The 25787-nt window shown below is 42.9% G+C and overlaps 1 protein-coding gene across 3 annotated transcripts; it reads right to left on the bottom strand.

The window, feature by feature from the left end:
• Positions 1 to 812: 812 nt before the first annotated feature.
• kdm5c (lysine demethylase 5C) lies at positions 813 to 25424 on the bottom strand. Of its 3 annotated transcripts, none has more exons than XM_080764266.1 (29): positions 25050 to 25424; positions 23261 to 23408; positions 23080 to 23157; positions 22174 to 22296; positions 21910 to 22077; positions 21094 to 21228; positions 17735 to 17797; positions 16490 to 16613; positions 16000 to 16304; positions 15385 to 15543; positions 15169 to 15288; positions 14558 to 14716; positions 13881 to 14062; positions 13398 to 13560; positions 13049 to 13168; positions 12218 to 12412; positions 11874 to 12055; positions 11033 to 11157; positions 10780 to 10927; positions 10408 to 10498; positions 9549 to 9931; positions 9057 to 9195; positions 8669 to 8848; positions 6308 to 6427; positions 4805 to 5545; positions 3196 to 3238; positions 2893 to 3092; positions 2497 to 2685; positions 813 to 1945 (listed from the first exon to the last, which is right to left on the bottom strand). In XM_080764266.1, exons 2-29 carry the CDS (start codon positions 23402 to 23404, stop codon positions 1937 to 1939), a joined length of 4788 nt encoding a protein of 1595 aa, XP_080620392.1. In that variant the 5' UTR covers positions 23405 to 23408; positions 25050 to 25424; the 3' UTR covers positions 813 to 1936. The 3 variants fall into 3 exon arrangements, with proteins under 3 accessions (XP_080620392.1, XP_080620391.1, XP_080620393.1); XM_080764265.1 differs by having other exon boundaries at positions 25064 to 25424; XM_080764267.1 differs by lacking the exon at positions 17735 to 17797 and having other exon boundaries at positions 25064 to 25424.
• Positions 25425 to 25787: the final 363 nt, after the last annotated feature.

The following is a 25787-nucleotide window of genomic DNA, read 5'->3' as shown; positions in this document are numbered from 1 at the left end:
GCACTTTTGCCATTCTCCATTATAATAATGCTTGTTAAAAATAGAAGTTTTGTACTTGTAAATGACAAAATTCATGGACCCAAAAATGGTGTTAGCATAATATAGACTATAGGGTAAAATAAATTATCTGATTACTTTTATTTTAATGCTAATGTACTGTATAGTGCATATAAAGGACTCATCATGCCTTTATAAACTTAATTTGTATATTAAATGGGGACAATTAAAGGTGAACATTGAAAATGGTCTAAGAGTGGGCTAAGTTGGCTCACTTGAAAGATGTTTTGTGATTTTACGGTAGGAAGCAATACATTCTCTTAACTTAGAAACACAACCTCATCTCTCTCATTTCCTTCACCCTGCTCATCTTTGTCTTCATCCTAATGTATATATTATACTTTAACCCATTTTGAACTGAGATCAGCTATGTTTCTATGTCGATTTTTCAAAAATAGCAGACCTACAAGCTCGTAGCGTGCTATGAGCTTGTAGATCTGCTATTTTACAATAGCTAAAGCATAACATAATGCTAACACCAAAAGGGGTTCCCGTCCAAAATGGGTTAATCCCATGGGGGAATTTCCGTTTACAGCTTAAACCAGGTTATTGGTTAATCTAATTGTTATGTAGCTAAATTGCCTCCGCTAGTTTCCATCGGCTCAGCATAAGACATCATTTGTTGTCAGTTTAATTTCATTAATAGATGGTCTACTGGCAATAATCTTAGGTTTCTACCATTTAACCCATATACTCATCTTGTATTCGTCTTCTTGACAAGAGGTTTAAAGTGGAAAAGAAAAACAGAGTCAAAATCCTAAACAATTCTAAACCTTTATTTTCTAACAAGAGTGAAAAGAAACAAAAGGCAACAATGAAATGAAAAGTTTATACACAAACTCATGACAACCGTGTGTCTGCAATATCAATAACAATAATAATAATATAAGCATTTGAACCCAGGAAACAAAATAAAATTCAATAAAGTGAGTTAATGTGAAGTTACTTTTAGATGAGAATGAGAGAGGGGGAGAGGGAGAGAGAAGTGCATAGGGTCAGATAGTAAAGGACAGAATAAAACATCAGAGTCAAGAGGGACGGGGGTCAAATATGCCTTAAAAAAAGTGACGTGTCCTTACACGAGACAGAAGAACAAAGGGGATAAAGAGGTAAGAGGTAAGAGGTAAAAGGTATCCATTTGGGAGAGTAGCACCAAAAAACATGAATGCCTGTTTTCCACACTTCCCAAAAAACTTTATTGTATTGTATGGGCATAATCAAAGAGCATGTGACCTTCAAACAGCCTGATCCAACACCAGATATATATATATAATATAAAAACAAATTACAAGTGTTAGCACATGATCGAGCTGTCAAAACCTTCAGCTGTAGAAATCATGCCCCAAGAAACAAAAGCAAAATAACAGTCTAACCCCCTCCCCCCTCAAAAATAAACAAATAAACAAAAAACCCTCCTACTTGAGGGGGGTTCAGGTGACCTGACAATGCACTGTCCCATGTTGGAACAGGCTCAGTTTTTAAACCATCATATAATACAGCTGGCTGGAAAAAACAGAAAACATAGCTTACTGGCTGTCCTCGGAGACGACTTAAGACCAATAATAAAACTGTCCTTTTCTTACGACATCGGCCCTGTGCACGCCTAAACACGATCACTGGGAGAACGGGGGTGGGGAGCACAGCGGGAGGTCAGACGAGTGTGAAGACAAGGGGGGTGGGATGTTTGTCTGGAGTGTAGACGAAGGAGGCTCAGAAATGATCACTCTCTTAGTGTTTAAATGCGGTGAGAGGGGTGGACAGGGAGGGGTGGGGGACCTGCTTCTTTCAACATCGTGACATTGGCTCCTGGTTCCACGGAGGTTCCTCTTCAAAGTCTGACCGTTTTTTTCTTCTTCTTTTTACAGAGTTTCACCGTCGATTACAAAGTCTGCGAAAACACACAAGAATGATATCAAATTAAATTTTCTAACAGTTGTTTAGTCTTGCACAGCCAGACATTAAACATCAATGTCTACTGGATATCTCTGAGGAAATCTAAATTCAACAAACAGGATTGAACGGTGGAGAAAACCAGCTGCAACAAACCTACACACACTACTTTGAAAACCCTAATAGGCCCTAATGTCATTGACTTTGCATAGGATTTGCAATGCCGTTATTTTTTTTAATTTCCTTCCATCCAGTTGTAGTCCATATATTGAATTTAAATGTCACCAGACAGGAGGCGATATCTGAACATCTGACAAAGTGAGACTAAATTGTTTTACCACTCTATACTATTAAATGTCCACCGATAACGACTTCCAAAATAGGGCTTCCAGGTTGAAAGTGGTTTAAGCTTTACATTTTGGAAAACAATAAGTAAAATAAAACTAATCTACATATCTTGGAGGAATATAAAGTAATTTCAAAACAGTTTGGAAAATAATCACGGAAAAGAAAACTGTATGAAAAAAGGGGAGGTGGGAGCGTGGTTACCTCTGGCTGGACCTGGCTGGGTACGTGAGGGGAGGGGCTTGAGAGGGAGCGAGTTTTCTTGGACTCAGAGACGTCCTGTGAGCGGGGGTCTCCCTCCGTCCCCCCGCTGCCCCCCCGCTGGCTCTTCCTCTTCCTCTTGGAGTCCTTGGCTCGTCCGCGGCTGCTTCCTCTCTGCTCCTGTAGCTCGATCTGACAGAGGACACCATTATCAGTATGTGATCAGAGTAAAGAACAATAACTACAACTAACTACTGACAGCTAATCAAAAATCAGAAGGACATCTAATGCAGTAAGTGGGGTCTGGGGTCCCCAGCTAAAATCACACTCAGTGTTATGGGGGTCCGTGGCCAAATACCGGGGGTCCTGGAAATGAAAAGGTTTGGTGTAATAACTGACCTGGATGAGAGAGTGCAGAGCGTCTCTGGTTGGCTCGCCGGCGGCCTGCAGGACTTTGTGGATGGTGTGGGTCTGGTCCAGGGACACCTCCAACACGTCCCCTTCCAGTTGCAGCTCCTCCAAATGCTTCCTGGTGGATGGCGACAGCGCCACCACCTGACCGCGCAACGACGGCAGCAGGGGAAGAAGAGAAGCCACATCTGGTGGGAAGGGAGAGACAGAGAGGAGAGGGAGCACGTTTATCAGATGATTTTAAACACACAACGAAACAAGGCATATTTCTATCAAATACACGTAACTCACCTGTAACATCTGACTTTTTGCTGATGCCATTTTCACATCCAGTCTGCGGGGGCAAGACATAACATCGTGATACTGTTAGCAACTCACTGGGTAGAAAATGAATACGAATAATCTTTATTGTATTTGTATAGTACTTTTGGATATCTTAAAGTGTTTGACGCAATGAACAGAAAAAAAAGAGACGAAGTGGGAATTCAGTAGAGGCGTTCATCGCCAGGTACCTGGCGATGCGATTACACATCGTTTCCGAGGGTCACGATGCGATTAATCCCGATTAATCCTGATTAATTGGGCTACGTTACGATTCGATTAATCCCGATTGATCCCGATTAATCACTCACTGTTAATCACTCAGTCACTGTGTGACTAATAAACAAAGTGCTTTCTAATGATTATGAATATATATATTCTTTCACAGTGCACGTTTTTAACTCAAATCTTTGCTTCTGGGGGGGTCCATAGAAGAAAATATTTTCAGATGGGTGTCTGTGGCCAAATACAGAACAGTAATAATCAGTTTTCTTTAAAAAAAAAAGAATGAGTTTGTACAAGCATACAATAAATATATATTAATAATGACATAAGATGTCATGTCATAGAAATACATGGGCAGGATTTCGGTTGAGGTCAGCAGCACTCTGTCAAATTGCCTTTATTCTTTGTTAGGACAAAAAAGGTGCTTTTCTTTGTTTCCTTATTCAGGGATTTCATTTTCAGTTACTGAAGTGTCATTAAGGAAGCTTTGGGGTAGTTATTGAGACTATTATGTTGCACCTTTCTGTTTGTTTGCACACATTAAGGAGCATTTGGTTTAAAGTATTTTACAAGTGTATGGCAACATTTTGGATTCTATGATGTTGAGGGGACACGGGAACTCGATAAAACTCACAACGTGTACAAGACCATATTGCCCACTGACATCCAGAGATGCAGTCAAGACAACCATCCCGATCCCGAACACACGGACAGCTGCCCATGCACTCAGAAAAGGCGACTAGAATTACGAAGTCCATCGGCACTTTTATTGCAAAGGATTTACGTTCACATTCGGTCGTGGGGAGCGACGGATTCCGGGCCATGTTAGCACTTTGGAGCCACACTACATCGTCCCATCTCGGCCACATTTCATAGGCGGTCGATGGTGTGAGTTTTATCGAGTTCTCGTGTCCCCTGAACCTCATACAATCCAAAATGTTCCCTTTCTGTCATCTTTTTTCTCTTCCCCTCCGCGTTGGTAACTCGTTCTGTTTAGGTTGTTGAAAGCTAAAGCGTGTGCGAGCGCTGTGTGCGTCACTCTAAACGGTCCGGTACGACGACGCAGCGCAGTCGCAGATTAGTTCCGCCCTTTTGCTCCGGTAAAAAAAATACATTAAATAATCGATGTTTGACATTTGTGCATCGATGAATTATCGCCCATGATGGCATCGCGATTAATTGACTAATCGATTTTTTTCCCCACCACTAGAATTCAGGACAAAAGGTGATTTAGTTTTAATCACTTAAAACCTAAACATGTTCATAAATAGATTGCAAGCTTCACAACACGCGTTGTAACGCTTGTACTTTTGCGGTTTTAGAAAATGTACAAAACAGGGTTGAAGGAGCAGACCTGTGTGCCGTTCATCTCCTTGTCCTTCTTGGGCGACTCAGTCAGGTCGATAACGTCGTCCTCTCCGCCCTCCGAGTCAGAGAGCACAATCACCCCGTTCTTCTTTTCTGCCTGGTCCTTATCTGCATTTCCTCCGTTCACCTCGTGGCGGCAGAGAGTTTCCCGGAGCTCCTGCAGCCTTTTGAGCGCCTCCTGCAGCTCGGGCATGTCCAGTGCGTCCTTGGCGCGGCCCTGCCAGTTGATGGCGCGTTCTGTCAGGCACTGCAGCGCCTCCCCCTCTGGGAGACGCACCGGCAGGCGCTGTAGCGCCACCAGCAGGGCCAAGATGGTCTCCAGGCGCGGCCGGCGCGATCGCTGGCACCGCGGGCATAAGAAGCGCGAGTCCCAGTCCCACCAGCAGAGGGGGTTGGCGGGCATCGGCCCCGTGAGGGGCAGCAGGGGCGGGAAGGGCACGCACCCGCCGTGGAACCAGTCTTTGCACAGGTGGCATCGGTGCTCAGGGTCGCGTGGCGGCCCGCCGCACACGCATACCGACTGTGGCGGGCCGGCGTTGCCGTTCTCCTTTACAGAGTTCTGAGCGGGGCTGGAGGCATCGAGCTCCATGGCCTCTTCCCACCTGCCATTCTCTTTGTCGCCCGTGTGAGCCGCGGTAGCTTCAAGTCCAGATTTACACATGTTCACCTTCTGTATCCTTAACAGAGCCTCCTTCTCCCGGTGCTCCCCTTCTTTGAATGCCATCACCTACAGTCAGGGTGAGCGGTCAATGTTAGGCCCAGCATGGAGACAATGCACAGCTTCATTATTATTCGTCCCAGTCACAATTCACAACACATTTCATCCTGTGCAGTTTTCCCTTTAGTTTCTGATAAATTAACCTAGCTCCATCTATGTTTTTATAAGCTTAATTTTTTAACTGAACTTTTTCCAGTCCCCCCACAAATTAACATCAGCATAACTTTTTTTGGACGAGCAATACCGTTTCCATTTTTAGACACATCCTTCCTGTACCGTCCCAATATTATCCACCACCCTTTTCTACTTATTATTTAATAGTAATGGTACACTTAAAATACAGCACATAGCGGATTTACAAGTTTGTAGACTTTTTTTCGGGAGGAAGAAAAAAGCAACGGTTTATAATGACATGCCCAAAATAGAGGATTAAAGGTTAAGAAGTGCAGGTCAGTTTCTCTGGGTTTAATCATTTATATCGATGTAAACTTTATTTTCTTTGTATGCCTAAGCATCTGCTGATATTTCTTAAATATGCCATTTACCTTCTAAAATATGTATGAATTCAGGTCAATAATAATTTAATTTGGGACTCCTTAAAGAAGCCGGTGTAAAGGACTTATTAGTCCAGTGTTTGGCGAGATTGTGCCCCCCCCCCCCCCCACACACACACACACAGATCCACTCCATAAACAAAGACAGGAAAAGACCAGACATCACATGATTTAACGTTGTTCCACTATGCTTAGAGTGAGAACATGGATGACTCACAATGGCTCCAGGGTCCCTCAGGTCCTGGGCGGAGAGGCCCAGAGTGTTGGTGTCCGAGTCGTCGTCCACTGGCTCCGTGCCGTCTACCCGCTCCTTCCTCTTTGCACAGGGACATAATACCTGCAAGGCAACAATGGACTTCAATATTCTTTGTTGTACTGTACAATAGCTGATCTGCAAACTCTAATGATTTTTTTCGCCTATTATGATATGAATAGGGACGTTAGGCTTTGGTCGTTATGCCCATTGATTCCTCCCACTCACTGCTGTCGTATCCTAACGATTCACCTGCCAGTGAGGGACCCCCACCGGGAAGACCTAAAGCCTTCGTCCTACTCCTACTGCCCAACACTCCTTGCAGACAGGTGCTGCACCAGCACATAGGAACATATCACCCTCCCGTTTTCTTTTAGCGGTGGCACACCGTCTCCAATGCACAGCTATGTGTGTGTCTGTCCGTCCATATGTCCTTTTGAGTAGAGGCGTTCATCGCCAGGTACCTGGCGATGCGATTACACATCGTTTCCGAGGGTCACGATGCGATTAATCCTGATTAATCCCGATTAATTGGGCTACGTTACGATTCGATTGATCCCGATTAATCACTCACTGTTAATCACTCAGTTACTGTGTGACTAATAAACAAAGTGCTTTCTAATGATTATGAATATATATATTCTTTCACAGTGCATGTTTTTAACTCAAATCTTTGCTTCTGGGGGGGTCCATAGAAGAAAATATTTTCAGATGGGTGTCTGTGGCCAAATACAGAACAGTAATAAGCAGTTTTCTTTAAAAAAAAAAAGAATGAGTTTGTACAAGCATACAATAAATATATATTAATAATGACATAAGATGTCATGTCATAGAAATACATGGGCAGGATTTCGGTTGAGGTCAGCAGCACTCTGTCAAATTGCCTTTATTCTTTGTTAGGACAAAAAAGGTGCTTTTCTTTGTTTCCTTATTCAGGGATTTCATTTTCAGTTACTGAAGTGTCATTAAGGAAGCTTTGGGGTAGTTATTGAGACTATTATGTTGCACCTTTGTTTGTTTGCACACATTAAGGAGCATTTGGTTTAAAGTATTTTATAAGTGTATGGCAACATTTTGGATTCTATGATGTTGAGGGGACACGGGAACTCGATACAACTCACAACGTGTACAAGACCATATTGCCCACTGACATCCAGAGATGCAGTCAAGACAACCATCCCGATCCCGAACACACGGACAGCTGCCCATGCACTCAGAAAAGGCGACTAGAATTACAAAGTCCATCGGCACTTTTATTGCAAAGGATTTACGTTCACATTCGGTCGTGGGGAGCGACGGATTCCGGGCCATGTTAGCACTTTGGAGCCACACTACATCGTCCCATCTCGGCCACATTTCACAGGCGGTCGATGGTGTGAGTTTTATCAAGTTCTCGTGTCCCCTCAACCTCATACAATCCAAAATGTTCCCTTTCTGTCATCTTTTTTCTCTTCCCCTCCGCGTTGGTAACTCGTTCTGTTTTGGTTGTTGAAAGCTAAAGCGTGTGCGAGCGCTGTGTGCGTCACTCTAAACGGTCCGGTACGACGACGCAGCGCAGTCGCAGATTAGTTCCGCCCTTTTGCTCCGGTAAAAAAAATACATTAAATAATCGATGTTTGACATTTGTGCATCGATGAATTATCGCCCATGATGGCATTGCGATTAATTGACTAATCGATTTTTTCCCCCACCACTACTTTTGAGTACATAATGTCTGTCTGAGTAGGACCTTTGACCACTGTCTGAGTAGGACCTATTGACCCTGCAGCTTCTTAAAAAAGCTGCAGAAGACCCTCCGCTGTGCGTCTGGTCTGCCTACGCCTCCCAGCCATTGTAAAATACCCGGTAACCTGAGACCTCTCGTAGCTTATTGCTTTAATAATACACAGTAACTATAACAATTAGGGGTGCACGATTATGGAATTATGACCGTTAGATTATCTGCCGATACTGATTCTGACATTATACAGAGGACCACAATGGAAACAAGCCTAGGCCATAGGTGCTTGGCCCAAAGCCTGTTAATAAAGTATTCAATCAATCAATAAATATACTCTTTTTTCCAAGTGTCTGTTTTCACTACTGAATGAGATGAGTACACTAATGTAGAATTTAGCAATTGACGGTCACATTATAATTGCGTCATCAATATCGGTGAAAATAATTGCATTCTTTTGAGACGGATAAATAATATAATAATAAAAATAAAAGCGTAGTTCCACCGCTCCGTTCGCACGGGTGCGATTGTTATTTCATGCATGTCTTTTGTACAGCAGCTCTTTGTCCTTTGTCTGAAACCTGCTTCTGTGCTGGGTGATAACTGACCTCTAGCAGGCTGTGTTGGCTGCTCTTCTTCAGGAAGGTCTTGGTGGCCTTATCCCTCCATGAGTGAGCACTGGCCACCTGCAGTTCCAGCTGCCGTAGCTCCTCCATGCAGACCGGCAGGTCCCGTCCGATGGCTACCAGACCCTCCAGGTCGTCCAGACACGGGTAGTGTTCCCCATTCTGCAACAAAATGTAACGTGACATTTCCATCAATTTGTCCAGGATTTCCCTTTAAACTGACTTTAAAAGGCCAGTGACAAATGATCCTGAAGACTCCAACCCAATTATGAGTCACGTGTTAGTCATTACAGCAGAGTAAAACACTGTTTACACTGTTGAACGACGCTTAACAGTCATGTTATTGACAGTGTATTAAGTATGTTTTAACCTGGATTTCTTCCAGGTCTGTGACCCAGGCGCGTGCTCTGCTTAAGCAGTCCTGAAGAGCCAGGATGTTGGGCAACTTGACAGGGATCAGCTGGGCTTCATTCACGATGGCATCCAGCGTAGAGAGAGGGTGTTTCTGCCTGCAAACACAAAATCAGAAACAAATACTGACTCACAAGCTACAATGGTTTACAACTGACTAAAGCCTGACAGTCACATGCACAGTATTTATTAATCAAACTTTATTAGCCTCGCCAGGCCGAAGGCAAAGGGGGACATTGTTTTTGCCTGTGTCTGTGTGAGTTAAACTGTTGGCTGGAAGTAGGAAGATATTTTACTTTAATTTCATAATCTAAATCAATGGAGCTCAGATCAGTCCGAAAGAGAAACCTTGCCCAAGTTTGGAGTGATATGTTTACATCATAGATGACTCACAGGCTGGTTAGTGTGTGCGTGCGTGTGCTTGTGCGTGTATGTGTGCGTTTTGTCTCACCGTTGCTCCAGACAGATCTGGGCCTTCTCCTCCCAGCGCTCTGCGATGGTCAGCAACTCCTGCAGCTCGGCCATGGCTGTCTCCACAGAGACGCTCTGGGGCACATTGCAGCCGGCCTCCATCAGGTTCCTCAGGACACACAAGGTCACCTCGCCCTTTTCGCCTCCTTCCGCAGCCAGCGCCCGCCTCACCTCGCCCAGCCAGCAGCCCTGCTCCCGTAGCCCCCGTAGCAACTCACATTCTGGGACGTCCACAGGCAGGTTAGCCCCCTGCTCCAACAGGGCCTTCAACTGCTCCGGGGGCTGAGGCTCCCTCCTCCAGTCTCTGGTGTTGACCAGAAGCTGTGCCTTACCCTGAAACTCTTCTACTGTCCGCAGGATCGCCTGGAACACAAACATAACGTTTTTGTTTTTTATAAATGAATGCCCAATTTTATCACACAAAGTAGCAAAACTTATACATTTATAGCAGTGGTATTTATAGCATGTGGCTCCGCGGCCCCCTTGTGGCCCCTGGAAGAATTTGAAAATAAATAAATATATATATATATTTTTTTGGGAATAATAAGAGGGCTACATCTATTCTAAGGTAGCATATACTTGTATAGACATATTATCCTGCTCATTACGGTGTGGAAATATACATAAATCTTCGTGTTTGAGCACAAAAAGCATTTTGAGCACAAAAAGCATTTTGAGAACCCACAAATTTCCGCGCTTCGCGCGCACATTGTGCGGCCCTCCACACACGATCATTCTACAGTTGTGGCCCCCGGCCTAATCTAATTGAATACCCCTGATTTATAGGGTTCAAATGGTTAAAAACTAAAAATGTTTTTTGATAAATGTGCTGTCCTCACCTGTGCCTCCTCCAGATGACTCATCACACAGGGCAGGTTCTGCATCATGTCCACTAAGGACTTCAGCTCTGCCAGAGACATCTTGCCTTCACTGAAATCAGAGTGACCAAATAAATAAAGGCCAACAGACACGGCTAGTCATGTGATAAGTCTGAGAGCCTTCAGGGCGCCAGAGTGTGAATATTTCTGGCCATCATTTAGCTAAAATAGACAATCTATAAGCTTGTAACGCACTGTGAGCTTGCAGATTGGCTATAAAATATGGCTTAATTTATTAAAACCAGGAAAAGATAATCACAATATTAGCCGCTATCTAGTCTCATATCACAGTATCGATATATGTTAATGTACTTGTCAGCCCTGGCATGTTACCTGGTCTTGGAGTTACTGAGGAGTTCAGTGCTCGACTGCTGGCAATGTTTAATGTCTTTAAGAATAGTGTTCAACTTCTGAAGGAGCTCGTTTTCAGGAAACTTCTTCTCCGTTGCTTCCTTCTTCAGTGCCTCCAGATCATCGATCCCTGCAATTCCAATCCACTTTGTGTCACTGCATGTCATTTAACCATCTTAAACCATCCTTTTGCATAGACGTTAAGGTGTTGGACTGTGTCTGAGTTCATAGTTACCTATTTTGTTTCCCTCTTCTTGTTCAAGTGCTTCTTTTACTCTATTGGCCCAAGAGTCAAACGACTCGGAGCGAACCTTCAGCCGGTGTAACATGGCCAATAACTCGTCCAGGGTATATCTATACCTGCAGAGGGACGATAACAGTCAAGTCAGAGAGGCTATGGCCTCTTTGTGCTTCGAGGGGTGACTAAAAAGACAGCCAAACTAGGAAGGCAGAGAGACACTGTATATGGAGCAGGTGGGAAACACAGTTCTCAATGCTTTTATCCAGCAGGTTTCGAATTACAGGCAAAATACCACAACCAAAAACTTCAAACGGAAAGGAAGACATTTTGTGTAGAGTTTCAGAAACTGCCTCCATGAAATCCTCATCCGAGCTCTAGTCTTCTCTATGTCTCAGTTGGTTTGTGGTGTTGACAGAAATAATTCAACAGGGAGGAAGCGAGAGTCGAACCAGGGACATGCTGAAGAAGGCATGTGCTATTCGCCTTAACCATTGGGCTGCCTATCGTATCACCAAACTGCTCATTTATTTTTTAGTGATTGTTCTTTTTTGTCTGCTGCTATAATCTGGGGCAAATTCTCTACTTGCACATGAACGATATTGTGCAATTTTGTTTAAAAACAAAACAAAACGACCATGCATCTTATGTATATTTTATTTGCCATGTGTGTCTATCTGGCTTTGTTTCTCTTATTTCTTTCTCTATCCTGATAACGGGTTTCTTCAAACTGCTAGGGAGCTAGTACAAAAAGTGGTAATGACTCTTTGTTAATAAAATATCAACTTCTTCTCTGTTACTCCTGTTACGAGAGCATGAAGTGAATGCTGATGCATACCTGAGGTAGAGTTTATCTGTGGGGCAGTTACACAGGTTCTGGGTGTGATAGAGGCAGACCAGGCGCTCAGGACAGTTGGAGCAGGCCAGAGCGGAGAGGAAGCAGGTGGTCTTGCAACAATCACACTGTCTCTCGTCGTCTGGTAGCAGCTCAAATGCCTCCCTCTCTGCCTCAGTAATGCCCTGGTGGTCAAATAAGGTTTTACATGGGTTACTATTACATAAAGCTCAAGCTACTGTTCACACAATATGAATAGAACACGTTTGTTGTTGTTTTTTAAAGTAGTTGAAGTATGTAGGCATCACAACCCTTCTGCCAAGGGTGGACTCCAGCAGCAAGCTCACCCTCTCCAACAGGCTCTTCCGTAGTTTCCTCTCCTCCTGGACGATGATGAGCATCTCCCGATGTGTCGCTGCGGCCAGGTTGAGGTCTAGACGCTCTGGGGTAGCCGCCATTTTGCACGTGAGCTCCTCGTGAGAGAAAACGCAATACCTCCGGAGGCGACGGTAATGTTCGATACAGTTACGACCCGCAGGAAGCTGAGAAGAGAGGAGGGAAGGCCAAAGCATGCTTCAGTTATGGGACTCTTTCATTGGTGTGTCTCCCCAGGTTGCACCTAAACCCTAACTTCCCAAAAACTATGCCTAAACCTAATCTTAGGCCATAACCTCTCAGAAGTTATAGCGAAACCTAATCTCAAAACCAAGTCGACCTGGCGAAACACCATGAAAACAGAGTCTCGCCTTCAGTTATACTTGGTTGTGCGCTAGGGTGAACAGATCCAGAAGTATCGCTTGTGTGGAACAAGTGGGATGGGGGACGGGACGGGGTTAGCAACTTAATACTGAGGTTGCTATTAAAATGCCTTATGTCATAATATTCAACCATAGGCCTAATATTGCCTATCATTTTGTTATTAAACCCCTCTGGCCTCCTCACATTTTGTTTTAAAATGCAAATGTTTGTCATGCGTGACTTGGCCTAGTGGATATTTATCATGGTATTTTAAAATGGGCTTAAAAACACATCTTGCGATGTGAGATCTTAAATGACAACAGAAAGCCAACTATTAGGGCGCCAAAAATAGTTCTACAACCTCTGAATGTGACGTGTTGTGTGTTGAGTTTGAGGACACAGCAGTGTGTGTGTCATTGTCAGAATGTGTATGGTCTTACCCAGTCTGCAGTGCAGAAGTTGACAGCTTCGGCAAAGTTATATCCCTGGTTGAAGCCGGCATGATAGGCTCTCGGGAAGGTGATGACAAATTCTCCCGCACACTGGTTGGTCCGCACAACCTGTCAATCAAAAGCATGGATGTCAGTGATTAGAGCTAGAATGCCTGTGTTATAATTTTGCATGCATTTTGACATACAACATATGGTGTCAAAATTAAGTTTGATGTTCTTATGCATCATGGTGTGTGTGTGTGTGTGTGTGTGTGTGTGTGTGTGTGTGTGTGTGTGTAAAAGTGGGACGTGTGTGCGTGAGTGCGTAATATGTGCGTGCATGTGTATATACACCTACCGGCACACCATGGCCCATGAGAATGTTAGGGTTCATGATGGTGACCAGCTGGTGGAGGAGGTCAGGCTGATACTCAAACAGTTCTGGAGTCAGTTTCTTCATCACTCCCTCAAGTCGCTCAGCGGCGTGGGAGGGAACTCCGTACCACGTCTTGGGTTCACCCCTGGACAACACCACAGGAGGAAATGATTGGATCCAACAACCTTTCACCTTCCTATGGATTCTAGATAGCGCCCCTCTACCTACTCTACAGCCAGCAGCACAAACATGAACTCTGAAGTATTCATTTAACTCAGAGAATGCATATGACTAAGAGTTTTACAATTACTTTAGGCACCCTGAGAGATCATTACAGAGAGATCTTTACCAGTAGATGGAGGGTAGGCCCCATGTGAGATCATTTGTAGTAAATGGAGGGTAGGCACCATGTGAGATCATTAGTACATGACTAAATGTCGGGCAGGCACCATGTGAGATCATTACCAGTGCAGGTAGTTGATGGAGTAGCTCCAGTGATCCTCGATATGCCAACAGAAGGCTGAGAAGACCATGCCCACATAGAGCCAGGGCACCTTCATCCCAGAGATGTCTGCGTTGATGTGGCACAGAACAGACTGCTCCAGGACTGGCATGACGTTGAGGTTCCAACAGCTGCGAGCATATTCCTGATGAAGATGAAAGACAGCAGCATCACTAGGGTTACTTGGTCTCAATCAGAGAACTGAGAAAAGACAAATTGTAAAGGCCAATTAAAAATTCTGGAAACGTGTGGAACCCTACTCAACATCCTGTCTATCGTTTACAACAGTAGCTAATTTAAAGGCACAATAATATAAACTAGAAAATACTGTTCCTGACAAAACAGTGTGCGCTCGAGTAGCTCTCTACTCGATGATGAGCCACATGACGTGCCCAGAGGGAAAATGGCCCTGGGAATAATTACGATAACAAATAGTGGACAGCTACACAAGCCCACAATAATGGATACAAATCAATTTTGTAGGCGAACTACTTGCTAACATCTGTTTGACAAGTTTATTTCTCAGAGCAACAGTTACAAATGGACTGTTTAAAGAATCCAAGCATACCGTATGTGAGGCAGCAGTAGCTCAGGTGAGCAGGTTGAAGTCTTGCGTAAACGTAAAGACCATTTCACATACCTCCTCTTCTGTTGTGAGGTCCTTCTGGCCGGTGTTCATGGGGAAACCGCTACCAAAGTCTTTGGAGTGTATGTCGGCTCCGTACTCCACCGTCACATCCTCCTCGATGCTGCTGACCAACCTCCAAAACTCCCTCTCCACCAGCTCTGTCGGAACCATCTGCAACCCAACAACACGCAGTCTCTCACATCCAGTGCGTTTACAGAGGAATTAATGTGAATCCTTCTAGTGTTATGTCCCGTGTTTAGAAAGCCTGCAGTGCAAATTTGCCACCAGCCCAAGTAAAACTCATTGTAACACAATTTCACATAGGCCTCCAGTGATTTTAAAGAGCAAACTGTCGACCCAGAGAACGTATTGAGCGTTATGTCAAATTGTGACCTGTCGTCCTCACAACAGACTGATAGGATTCACATTAAATATCAGCAGAGTTCCACTTTAATCGGGTGACCCAATTTTGGACAAGAATGTTTACACATGTTTACCATTTCAACATTCACAACAAAATATTGCTTTAGTTGGGGTACGATTAGTGGGTCAACACTATCGCCAGTCAAGAACGTTCCACAGTGAGGTGAAATACAGACTGTGTGCATGTGTGTTGTCCTTACATGGACAGGCATGTTGAAGTAATCCGCTTTGAAAGCATCTGCCATTTCGCCAAAGGTATGCAGGTTATATTCCTTTGTCGCCTGCTCGAAGCCAAATGCTTCGTTCGGCCTTTTACATTCCTGAAGAGAACCAGAGAAAACACAGTGTAAGCTGACGAAGGGAAGAAAAAACCAAAATATAATACACCTAGTTGCCAACTGAGACAAGAGTTGTACCTCTGCCACACATTTGGGGCATCGCCAGTTTCCTTTGGGAGGCTCCGTGATCGGCGGCAGTAGACAGAAGGTGTGATAGTTATCATCACAGCTGTCGCACAGCATGAGCTTCTCATCGTCATCGCCGCGGCCACACATTCGACACACAAACGAATCAACCTTGAGCAAAAAGGAGGAGAGATCAGAGGAACGAAACGACGAGTGTAAGAGAATCCGCCAAATATATTTTACTAGGAAGAGATTTGCTGAAGGAGCCTGCAGGCAGGGGCATTTAGAGCTGCAACAAATCTGTCAATCTGTGCAGTTCATTGACATAATAAAATAACTGAAGATAAGTACAAAACTGTGGCAAATGCTCATCACACATTATGTGAATCCAAACTGACATCTTGAAATTGTATACGTTTGTGAATAAGTTTCATTTTGTAATATGGAACCAAGAAATATATAGAATATATATATATTTTTGGTGGCTGTTTTAACGCACTTCAAGATTATTTGATATTTGATTAATCAAAACAGTAGTCTACAGAATAATCATCAAGAAGATAAACAGTAGCAGCCCTACATTTAACTATAACTCATGTACCGTTTGCCATTGTCTGTTCTACTTACAAACTGATTGCCGAGGTTGCGTCTGAGCCTCATGGTCATCTTAGTACAAGGTCCATCATCTTCCTCTTTGAGTTCGTCCTTCACAGCCTCCTCCTCTACGTCGTCCATCTTCACTTCAGTATTGGATTCCGTCTTAACGGTGATGGTAGCAGGAGGCGGTGGCGGGAAGGACGCAGTGTCATCGTCACCCTGCGTCTCTGGAGCTGCTGCAGTTGGTGTCTCTGTGACCGGGGCATCACCGCTAGGGACAGAGACTGCTGGAGGAGACGCAATGTCCCTAATTGTAACAGTCTGAGGAAGATCATCTGGAAAAACAACAGCCGTCATCATCATCATTTAGTGAAAGTCAATTTAAAAGCAAAACAAACATGTCATTTGAGAAAGGCTACAACCGGCTTGCAGTAGTTACAACAGTAACCAAGCAGGTTAGGACTTTTTGGGGGAGAAAGATCAACTGCACAACCTTCAACACCAAAAGAAGACCTTCTACCTTTCTTTCTTAAGCCTTTTTCCCTGGCCACCAGGCCCAGTCCCATCATCTTAGGTCCCGCCCCATAGATCTGCAACTTCTTCAGCTCTGGGTTCTTCTCAATGTCCTCCTCAGTCGGTTCAGGCTGTAGGCATAACCAAGTGGTCAGCATGAGGGGTGTGCACCCACACAACAACTCTCCAAAGCACACAGACAGCAAAGCAAGGGCCTGGGCCAATGAACAGAACAGAGTTAGAACACTGCATCACAACGAGGGATGACGCTATGTAGGTTAGAATGGAAGGGAAACATTAGCACAGCTAGAATGTTAAGACCCACCACCACCAGTCACAACTTAAATCACCAACATGCACCACTCTTCACTAGAGAAGGGCCAATCAAGCTACATTAAATACACCTTGCGAAGCCAGGAGGCTTGTTAATACCTAGTTGTCAAAGAAGAAATGTAATCATCTTTTTCAGTCATCACTGGCACTGCTGAGGGGCACATTGTTCAGATACAAAACACCTCCACGCATCTTCTCAAGAGACAGTGTTCACTGGTTTAGGGAAAGCATGTACAAACTGAACCTACTGAGTTTTGAGAGTGACATGCACTCAAGCATGCAGCCACACAATGCTGCAGCAGTGGGCGGACAGCAAGGCATAACAGCAGTACAGAGAGGCACACAGACTGTCCAGCAAGAAAGCATTCAAGCCAAGTACGAATAGATAGAGTACACTAAGTTAAAGAGACAGAATGTGAGATGCGATCAGAAATCCATAATTGTTGCTGGTGTCAGGGGTCCGTAGTGTGACTACAACTACTTTAAGACTTTGCAATACCAAACTATCAAAAAGATGTATAACTTCATATAAAACAGACTTCTTCCTGAGATCTTATTATAGGCAACAGCTGTGTTTTTGCTAAAAGCTGTCTCAAAGCAGCACTGCATGAAATTAATATATCAATATATACTGTTGATTTGAAATCAAAGATGGTATAAGTTTATGCAGTATTATCATTTCAACCACTTATACCCTATATAATGTGTTGACCAGGGACTCCAGGGTCTATATTTTGAACCGCTAATTATTTTTCCCTCTACACCAAATCGTTATTTATTTCTTCTCTAAAAAAAAAAAAAAAAGAATAAAGAGCTACACATCATCTCCACCAGAGAGGAGTACACACTCAGAGGGCTAGGAAAGACAGAGAAACAGAGTGAGAGAGAAGAGAGAGAGGGGCGGAGAGTGAGCTTGTACCGCTGCAGCGAGGAGCTGAGAGCCAGTGGTGAGAGGATGGGGAGGGGTGAGCTCCTCTGGACCCTGCAGGGGAGACAACAACAGCAACAACAGACTAAGACAAGAGGAGCGAAGGGAATGAGAGCGAGGTAGAGACCAAACCAGAGTCAGGCAGTGTAGGCATAGAGTAATAAAAGGATAGAGAACGAACCGGAGGGTTAGCCGGAAGTATAATTATAACTCGCCAGTATATAATGGCTTGAGCGAGCGGGAGTTTAGCCTAGCCTAGACCCAGACCTCAATGTTGAGGTCCGGGCTTACGCACTTGACGACATGAACGTCCGTCCACCTCCATGAAAGTGCTGCAATTCCACATTTCGCCAGTAGGTAGTGGCATCTTCAACGTTGGATAGCCTTACTGGGGGCTTGCATGTAGGGAGGAGATTACAGGACACCTTCAGGAAGCATCATAAGGGCTTTGCATCAGAGCTTTTTACCTTCCCTACAACTCTGATACAGCTTTTCACCCAGGCCGACAGATGCGGTTAACTGACTGTGTTAAAACATGTTTAACATTTAAATATTGCAAAGATATCCACAAAAAAGGTCCCCTATGTTTTTCTAAAAGGTCTCTTAGAAAATGCTAACTATAGCTTGTCTTATGAGGTTATGGTAGTGGAAAATGTTACATTGCATTTGTCTCCTTTTACCTTAACCACTTAAACTTTATACTTAATAAACCTTATATGCTTTGGTGATAACTGGGGTCCCCCAGTATTCTATACTTAATCCCACCCTTTTTGCCCATCTGTGCAGAAAACATCAGATCTACAAGCTCACAGGGCTATTATACATGCTATTTTCACCTAATGTGACATGCCCACAATGATAGGGTTAATGTGGTAAAAAGAAAAAGAAAAAAAGGAGATTTATTGTCTCAAATACTTGTGATTCTAAAGCTGGAACTGAAATGTAACACTAACTTCTCGTTTAGACACTTTTCTGTGCAGCTTCCCCGGTTTGAAATGGCACAGTTTAGTTTGAGAACTAGTCTTTAACTACAGTAGAATGTAGATTTACAAGTTATAACTGGACATTGTTTCAGATAATTGTTTGTGGGCATAATTCTGGCCAATTGTGAAAGTGTTTAGAATTACCAATATAATGCCTTAGGCTAGGGAACTATACAAATACTACATGTGCTTCTTCAAAACACGGCCACTTATAATGCTCACGAAGGAATGATAGCAAAGAAATGAGCAATAACAATAGTATGCTACGCCACTACATGGACCGAACAATGCCCATTCGTTAGATTGCTATGATAGGTAGTGGCCTAGTGGGTTTATGAAATTGGGAATGGGTAAAAAGTCTCCTTTGCTATAGGCGAAAACTAAAAACAAATAGCCCAGGCCTATAATTAATTATGCTTACGTCCTATGCTTGTGTTCAGTGAAAAAAGTAAATCTAAAAGCTTAAAACATCACGCAAACCGGTACACATTATCTCTTAGTCATGTGATCAACACGGGTCTCAGATTTTTTACATTCCATACGGATTGACTAAGATTGACTTCTACTACCTGACCTGGTAGAGACCTGTACTCTGAGGAGCACATTTCTGTAGTTGCTGTTGATTTCAATATATACATATTGCCTTAAGAAATAGCTTGTTTCAGCCTGCTACATTTTCAGGAAGAGAAAGGTTGTAGTTCCCATTAGCTTGGAAAGGATGTCATTGGTAGGTTGGTTTCTTAACTGTCCAGAGCCCACAGACGCAGAGTGAGTAGAGGGAACTGGAGCCATTTTATAATGAGCATTAGTAAGGACCAATTATATGAAGATAAAATAAGGTTAATGTGTTGCTCTACTGGATTTGGAAATCAAAGTGAAGTATTCTACCACAATGATGATAATGGAAAGTCCATGAACATCAGCAGGAGATAGGTAGAGAATATGAGCTACACTAAACATAAATTGATATGGCAAAGGAAATGGATACATGTCTGTACATCTGCCTGAGAAAAAGAATGAGGTGAAAGAAAACAGAGGTGAGCAAAATGAGCAATGAGCAGCGACAGCAGCAGATTGAAGCACCATAGCAGCACAGCAGGCGTGGCAGAGAGCTAGCATGCAAGGATGCATTGCATTCTGGGTGCATCCCATCCCATCGTCCTTATGTACTCCTGTGTGACTGTTACAGGATAAACTGGAGAAACATGACATGCTAACCCGGATAACAAAACAAACAAATCTCCAAAACAACATTTTACAGAGAACAGGTTATAGATTTTTAATGATAACCTGTGTAGGATCACTAAATAAAAAACGTAATCCAGGTGCGACAGGAGAAAACAACATGTTTGGCTGCGTTGGACAGCGGAGATGGAGGAAATGTACGGTGTTTCAATATTCTGCCAGGCATGCCATCTTAAAATAGTGTGTGCATATTCATACAGAAGAGATTCTGTTTAAATTCTCCAAATGCATGATGCAACATTGCAAACCAAATACAAAAAAAATCGGTTAGGATTTTTAAGCTCCTGTGGTGTGAGGCCAGCTTTAAGTGATAAAATGAATCAGTGTTTTCATTAATTATTATTAATTCAAGCCGGGTCCTATTAAACTGTGCTGGCCTGAGGCTCGACCTGGCCCGACTAATTAGCACAATTTTAACTGGCCTGACCTGAACCCCACAGAGAATCTAGGTTGTGAGGGCATGGCATTTGAGGAAGGTGTGAGAAACAAGACAATAGAAATTAATTTACAGCCGTTATCAAAGCAAACATGGGCTTCCATAACATCTCAACAGTGCCACTGGCTGATCACCTGCATGCCACGCCCCATTGATGAAATGATTTGTGCAAAAGTAGCCGAGACCAAGACAGTATTAACTGCATACATTAATAATCATTTTTTGTGGTCTCGTAAAATATTCTAATTCATAGATTCTTTGATTTTCATGAGCTGTACACCATAATCATCAAGTTTAAACAAAAAAGGGTTTTAAATACTTCACTTTATGCACAATGATTTGAGAATATATTAATTATGTTACGGAAGAAAAATAACTAATTGAGATGGACCTGTATATATATATATATATATATATATATATATATATATCATATAAAATCTAACATAAAACTTTCCAGTGTGTTCCATGAAGGCATTTTACACAGACTTCAACATTGCTGATGATTTACAGGTGACCAAGGGCATGGCATTAAATGAATGCAAGAATGACAGACATTCTCGGTTTGGTCTTGTGACATAGGCTCCGTGTGTGTTTAGATACCCCCCAAAAATGTAATTAAGAGATGCAACTGATAAGATCAGACATTGAAATACAGTTATGGATACATAGGTGCACCAACTCACATCTGGCTGGCGGTTGGCTCTGCGTCCATAGCTGCTCATCTTGGAGGGCTGGACTAACTGACGCAATGGGATGGAATGAGGCTTGTACTCTTTCTCTTTATCCTCACCATCATAGTGCTTTGGCTTGGGAGGTGGCTAAACAGGGAAGGAAAAAGGGATCAGGTCAAAATGCATACTAAAACATTGGAATCCTGTGGATCTTGGAGTCCACAAGGCAATGGTGTGGCTCCAAAGTGAGGCCATTCCATTGGTGTGGACTGGCCTTTAGACCTAATCCGGACAGCTTGTGATGTCAGTTATCTATGATGGCATATTTCTAAATGTTATGTTTATGACATGTGACTTGAAATTTGGGTACGGTTTCAGTCAGATCTGAGAAACATTGACTTCCATTTTAAATTATTAGTATTTGTATAAAATGTGTAAAACCATACTGTGGACTACTGGCAGTGTGCACAAGACATGGTTCACTCATCGGTTTGAGAGGATACTATGGGGCAATAAAGTGGTTTTATTTTAACCACTTAAGCCCAATTATACAGTACAAATCACAAATAGCATTTCCTCAAACTCAGTGTTGCGATTGAATTTTTTTAAAGAATTTATAAAAGACAAGAAATATAAAGAAAAACAGGGATGCCAAATGTAAAATGGTTAATCAAAACATGGAGATAAACATTCTTTTGTTTTTTTGGTCAAAAGCAAATTATACATTACACAGTCATTGTGAGATTATTCACTAAGAGAATGACTGTTTCCATGTTATTGGCTGCAGTGCTAACACAAAGGGACAATGGTGTGTGGGTATAGTGTTACCATCGTGGCACCAGACTGGAACATTTCAAAGGGGTAGACGATCCGCTCATAGTGCGACCGCAGAAGGGAGCCGATGTTCTTGCCTGTGGGATAGCCTAGCCTTTGAGCCACACGGGCCCAGCGCCGCTCCTTGCAAAGTGCCTCAAAACCACCTTCTTCTGTAACAACCTGGAAAAATAAATACATGTGTCAATAATGTTGACTGTAGTATGATAGAGGAAAGGAACGAGAATGGGGAAATCCATCCACTTGTATGATATTTACCTTTGATAGACTGAAGAGGTCAAGGATACGCCTTTCGATATTTGGGAGTTTCAATGAGGATCCCTGGATCTCCCAGAACTTGGCAATACGGTCTAAATAATTCAGCTTCACTCGTGTCTCTGCCTACAATTTTTAAAAAGGGACCACAATGATTAGATATCATTGACCACATTAACCCCTAGATTCCCTATTCAGTTCATATTAAGTTCACAATGCAAGATATTTAGTGTACAGGGGGAAAAAAAGGAGGGGTCCTAGTATAGACCCCTTGGGACCATGGTCAACTAAGTATATAGGGTTTAAATGGCTAAACCCTATGTACTTACTTTGTTAACCTCTGCTCAAAATGTTCCCCAGGTTCTATGTTCCCCACTTACCTTAGGGTTTAGGTTTCTGGTTTAAGGACTTGTGTTTTGTACTATACAATATAAGTACAGAACAAAGAATGTTTGTTTTTGCCATCTTTGTTGAAGAGTCTGAGCAATTATGTTTGTTTATTTTATGCCAGTGTAAATTTTTAGTTGGCTAAGACTAGATAGTTTAAGTAGCCTAGGCAGGCCTAAAGTTCAATGGATTGATCAAAGACTGAGCTTAAATCAGAATTTGCTACTAAAAGTTACACTAAGACTAAGTTGCTAAAATACTTTTAGTCTTACTAGAATTACTAGGTTAGGTTTCTGGTTTAGATTTATTTTAAGTGGGGAACAAAGAACCTGGGGAACATAGGTACACTCAAAAACTTTGTCGAAAATAACCTACCTAATACCTACAGTACAAGCTCACACGTGCTTACCAAATAAATGCTTATTCTAATTTATTACATACCTAGAATAGAGAGGATAGGGTTGATGTGGGTAACAATCATGTCAATAACACTACTATAAAAATAATAAAAAAGGAACAAACCTCAAGTTCATTAAGTCGCTGAATGCGGGGTGTGAATTTGAACGTATCCAGCTCCACTGAAAAGGGTGGTTGCCACTCCTACAGAGTTGCAATGGACAATATAATTAAGTGAAGCCACAAGTTAAAATGTCAAATTGTCAGTATATTTCACCTTTATTTAAACAAAAAAACTAATATTTACCGGTGGAGGTCGAATCTTGCAGATGCCAGATTTCTCTGCGATTGGACGGATCTTGGCGATGTAGCCCAGGGCATCTTGAAACTCCTCCCAAGTTGGCTCGAACACTGGGCACTCCGGTGGAGGCAAAAAATCTTCCACGTCCATCACCCTGGCAACAGCAAGGCCCAAAATCCAAAATAAGTTCACGAAGTCAGGCAGACAGCATGAGCATGAACTAATCAAACAAAATGTTTCACCATGTCCAACAGTGACCAGAATTTGACCTGACAAGGAGGTTTAAGCCTACATTATGCAGCAGACTTACAAGCTCACAATGTGTCACATCTGCAACGCGTTGAGTTTGTAAAGTTTTCCATTTTCAGAGTGTGACACCATCATGCCATCATATATAGTTATGTACTACCTCCTCAGTCCTCATGAGGATACAATATACAATGAGACAACCCATCGACAACACTTCTCAATTACTTTTCTGCTCAATGTTCAGTAAACAGATGGGAACGTACCTTAACAAGTAGCACTGTAGCAGTTTTACATAGCCTACTTATTCAGATGGCAATGCAGGTCAAGTTCTAGTCTAAGAGCATTTCACTGAATTTTCCCTAAAACAAGCTGCGTCATCTGTTTGTTTACTCAGAGCTTCCTGGTTTGTTATGACATCATTACACCATAATACTTGGGAGAGGAAATGCACCGGATATTAATTTCCTCTGTATCTTTCATAACTGTAACTTGCATCAGTTAAAGATACCCAACAGCACACATCCATTCCAGACATAGGTAGATGGTAGGGGGAGGAGCTGTGTCTTGAAACTGGTCTGGCCTCAGTCATTTCCAACCCGGACAACCCCCCTCCCCCAACATCACAGACAAGACAACAAAACAAAAGCCATGCCCTTATGAACCCCTGGACAAACACACATATTATCACTAAATAATGTTCCATGGACCATCATAATACATAAATTAACATAAATTAATAAATACTAGAGTTCAGGTCAAAAACTATGCAGTAGGCAAATTAAATCTATGTTCCAAAAACTTGTATTATTACAGTATGCAAACAAATCAAACCCAGAACATCTCCAATGGAGACGTTTACACTAAACCCATCAGAAAACGCCAAAGAGTAATTAGTAAGTAATTAGAGTAAGTAATTATTGGCATGTGGATTCAACGATGCTCTGTGGTTCTTCACGGGCCTGAAAAACAAACAATGGCGTGAAGACTCCATGGACCCCATCACGAAAGCCACGTACATCCCGTCACCTCTTTAAGGTTGATGTCAAATTCTCAACACAAGCGTCTACAAATCCACCGTTACCCAACTGCATAAACACTCAACATATATACCACGACCAGAGACAAATATGATCAGTAGTTCATAACAATTCGCTTCAATCAAAAAAAGGCCAATTAATGTTAACTGTTAAACTTGGAATAACCCGGTGTGTCGTATTAATACCACTGGTTAATAATTTACCATGACAAGAGCCTAAGCAGACACAGAAAATACACCAGACCGATAAAATGTAACTATCTACCACGAATGACTCAAATGTTTTATTTTGAACAGTTGTTGAAACCCCAAGGAGTCCCATTGTTCGGATGTGATGTAAGGCTACATGTAGCATGGCTAGCGTTGCGGCCTCCAGTCGCAGCAGCACCTCCCACGGTTTACGTTAACTATACTTAGCACTCCGGTTAGCCCCCATGTAGCTAGCAAATCTTCCACCTGCACCTGATTAGACATTATTTGTACTTTATAATATTATGATTATTATCGCACCCCCCGTGACTGACCCGTAGACACCTCGATGTCCCGGGGAATGACTGCAAATGTCCTTCCTCCCTTGTTGTTGTGGTGGTGGTTGGTGGCTAGTAGTGGCTAGCTGTTAGCTAACGGTGGCCAGCTGTGTTGTGGTCCAGTTGACTAGCTAGCCTAGCAGGCTAACCCCGTTAGCTAGCTTTAAAGTTGGCCGTTTTCAGCCCCTCACTTCACCATGTATCCCGTCCCGTCAAATGCATGAGTCTGAGCTATCGACAGCATATGGTCGTTTTGCTTGTACACGAGCGTCTTACACTGGGTTTAATGATGCCACTATCAATCACTGTGTGACCCACATCACTTCATCCTGTCTTTACAACGAGACGCCATCTTAGTTTTTTTCTCGCACGGAGGAGGCTCGCCTCAACCTGAATTCTGGAGACGACGAGCAGCTAATACGTCAGAAGTAATCCACAGTTACCTGAGTAATCCTATTGTAACGAACAGCGAACACTCAACACACACTGACAGTGACACATTATACACTTTAATATCTGTATTGACCATTCATTCAGAGATTAAGAGGGAGTTGAGCAGGTAATTGATGTTAGACTGATTGATTGGACGTTGGTTGTTTGATTGACAAAATTCATATCTATAAACACACAAGCACACATTCTATTATCTCTATCTCTCTCTCTCTCTCTCTCTCTCTCTCTCTCTCTCTCTCTCTCTGTGTGTGTGTGTGTGTGTGTGTGT

The sequence above is a fragment of the Protomyctophum bolini genome (assembly GCF_963924005.1).
Source record: "Protomyctophum bolini genome assembly, chromosome: 5".
NCBI classification, from domain to species: Eukaryota; Metazoa; Chordata; class Actinopteri; order Myctophiformes; family Myctophidae; genus Protomyctophum; species Protomyctophum bolini.
Note: the sequence above shows the minus strand (reverse complement) of the source record. Positions and strands in the feature narration are given on the sequence as shown.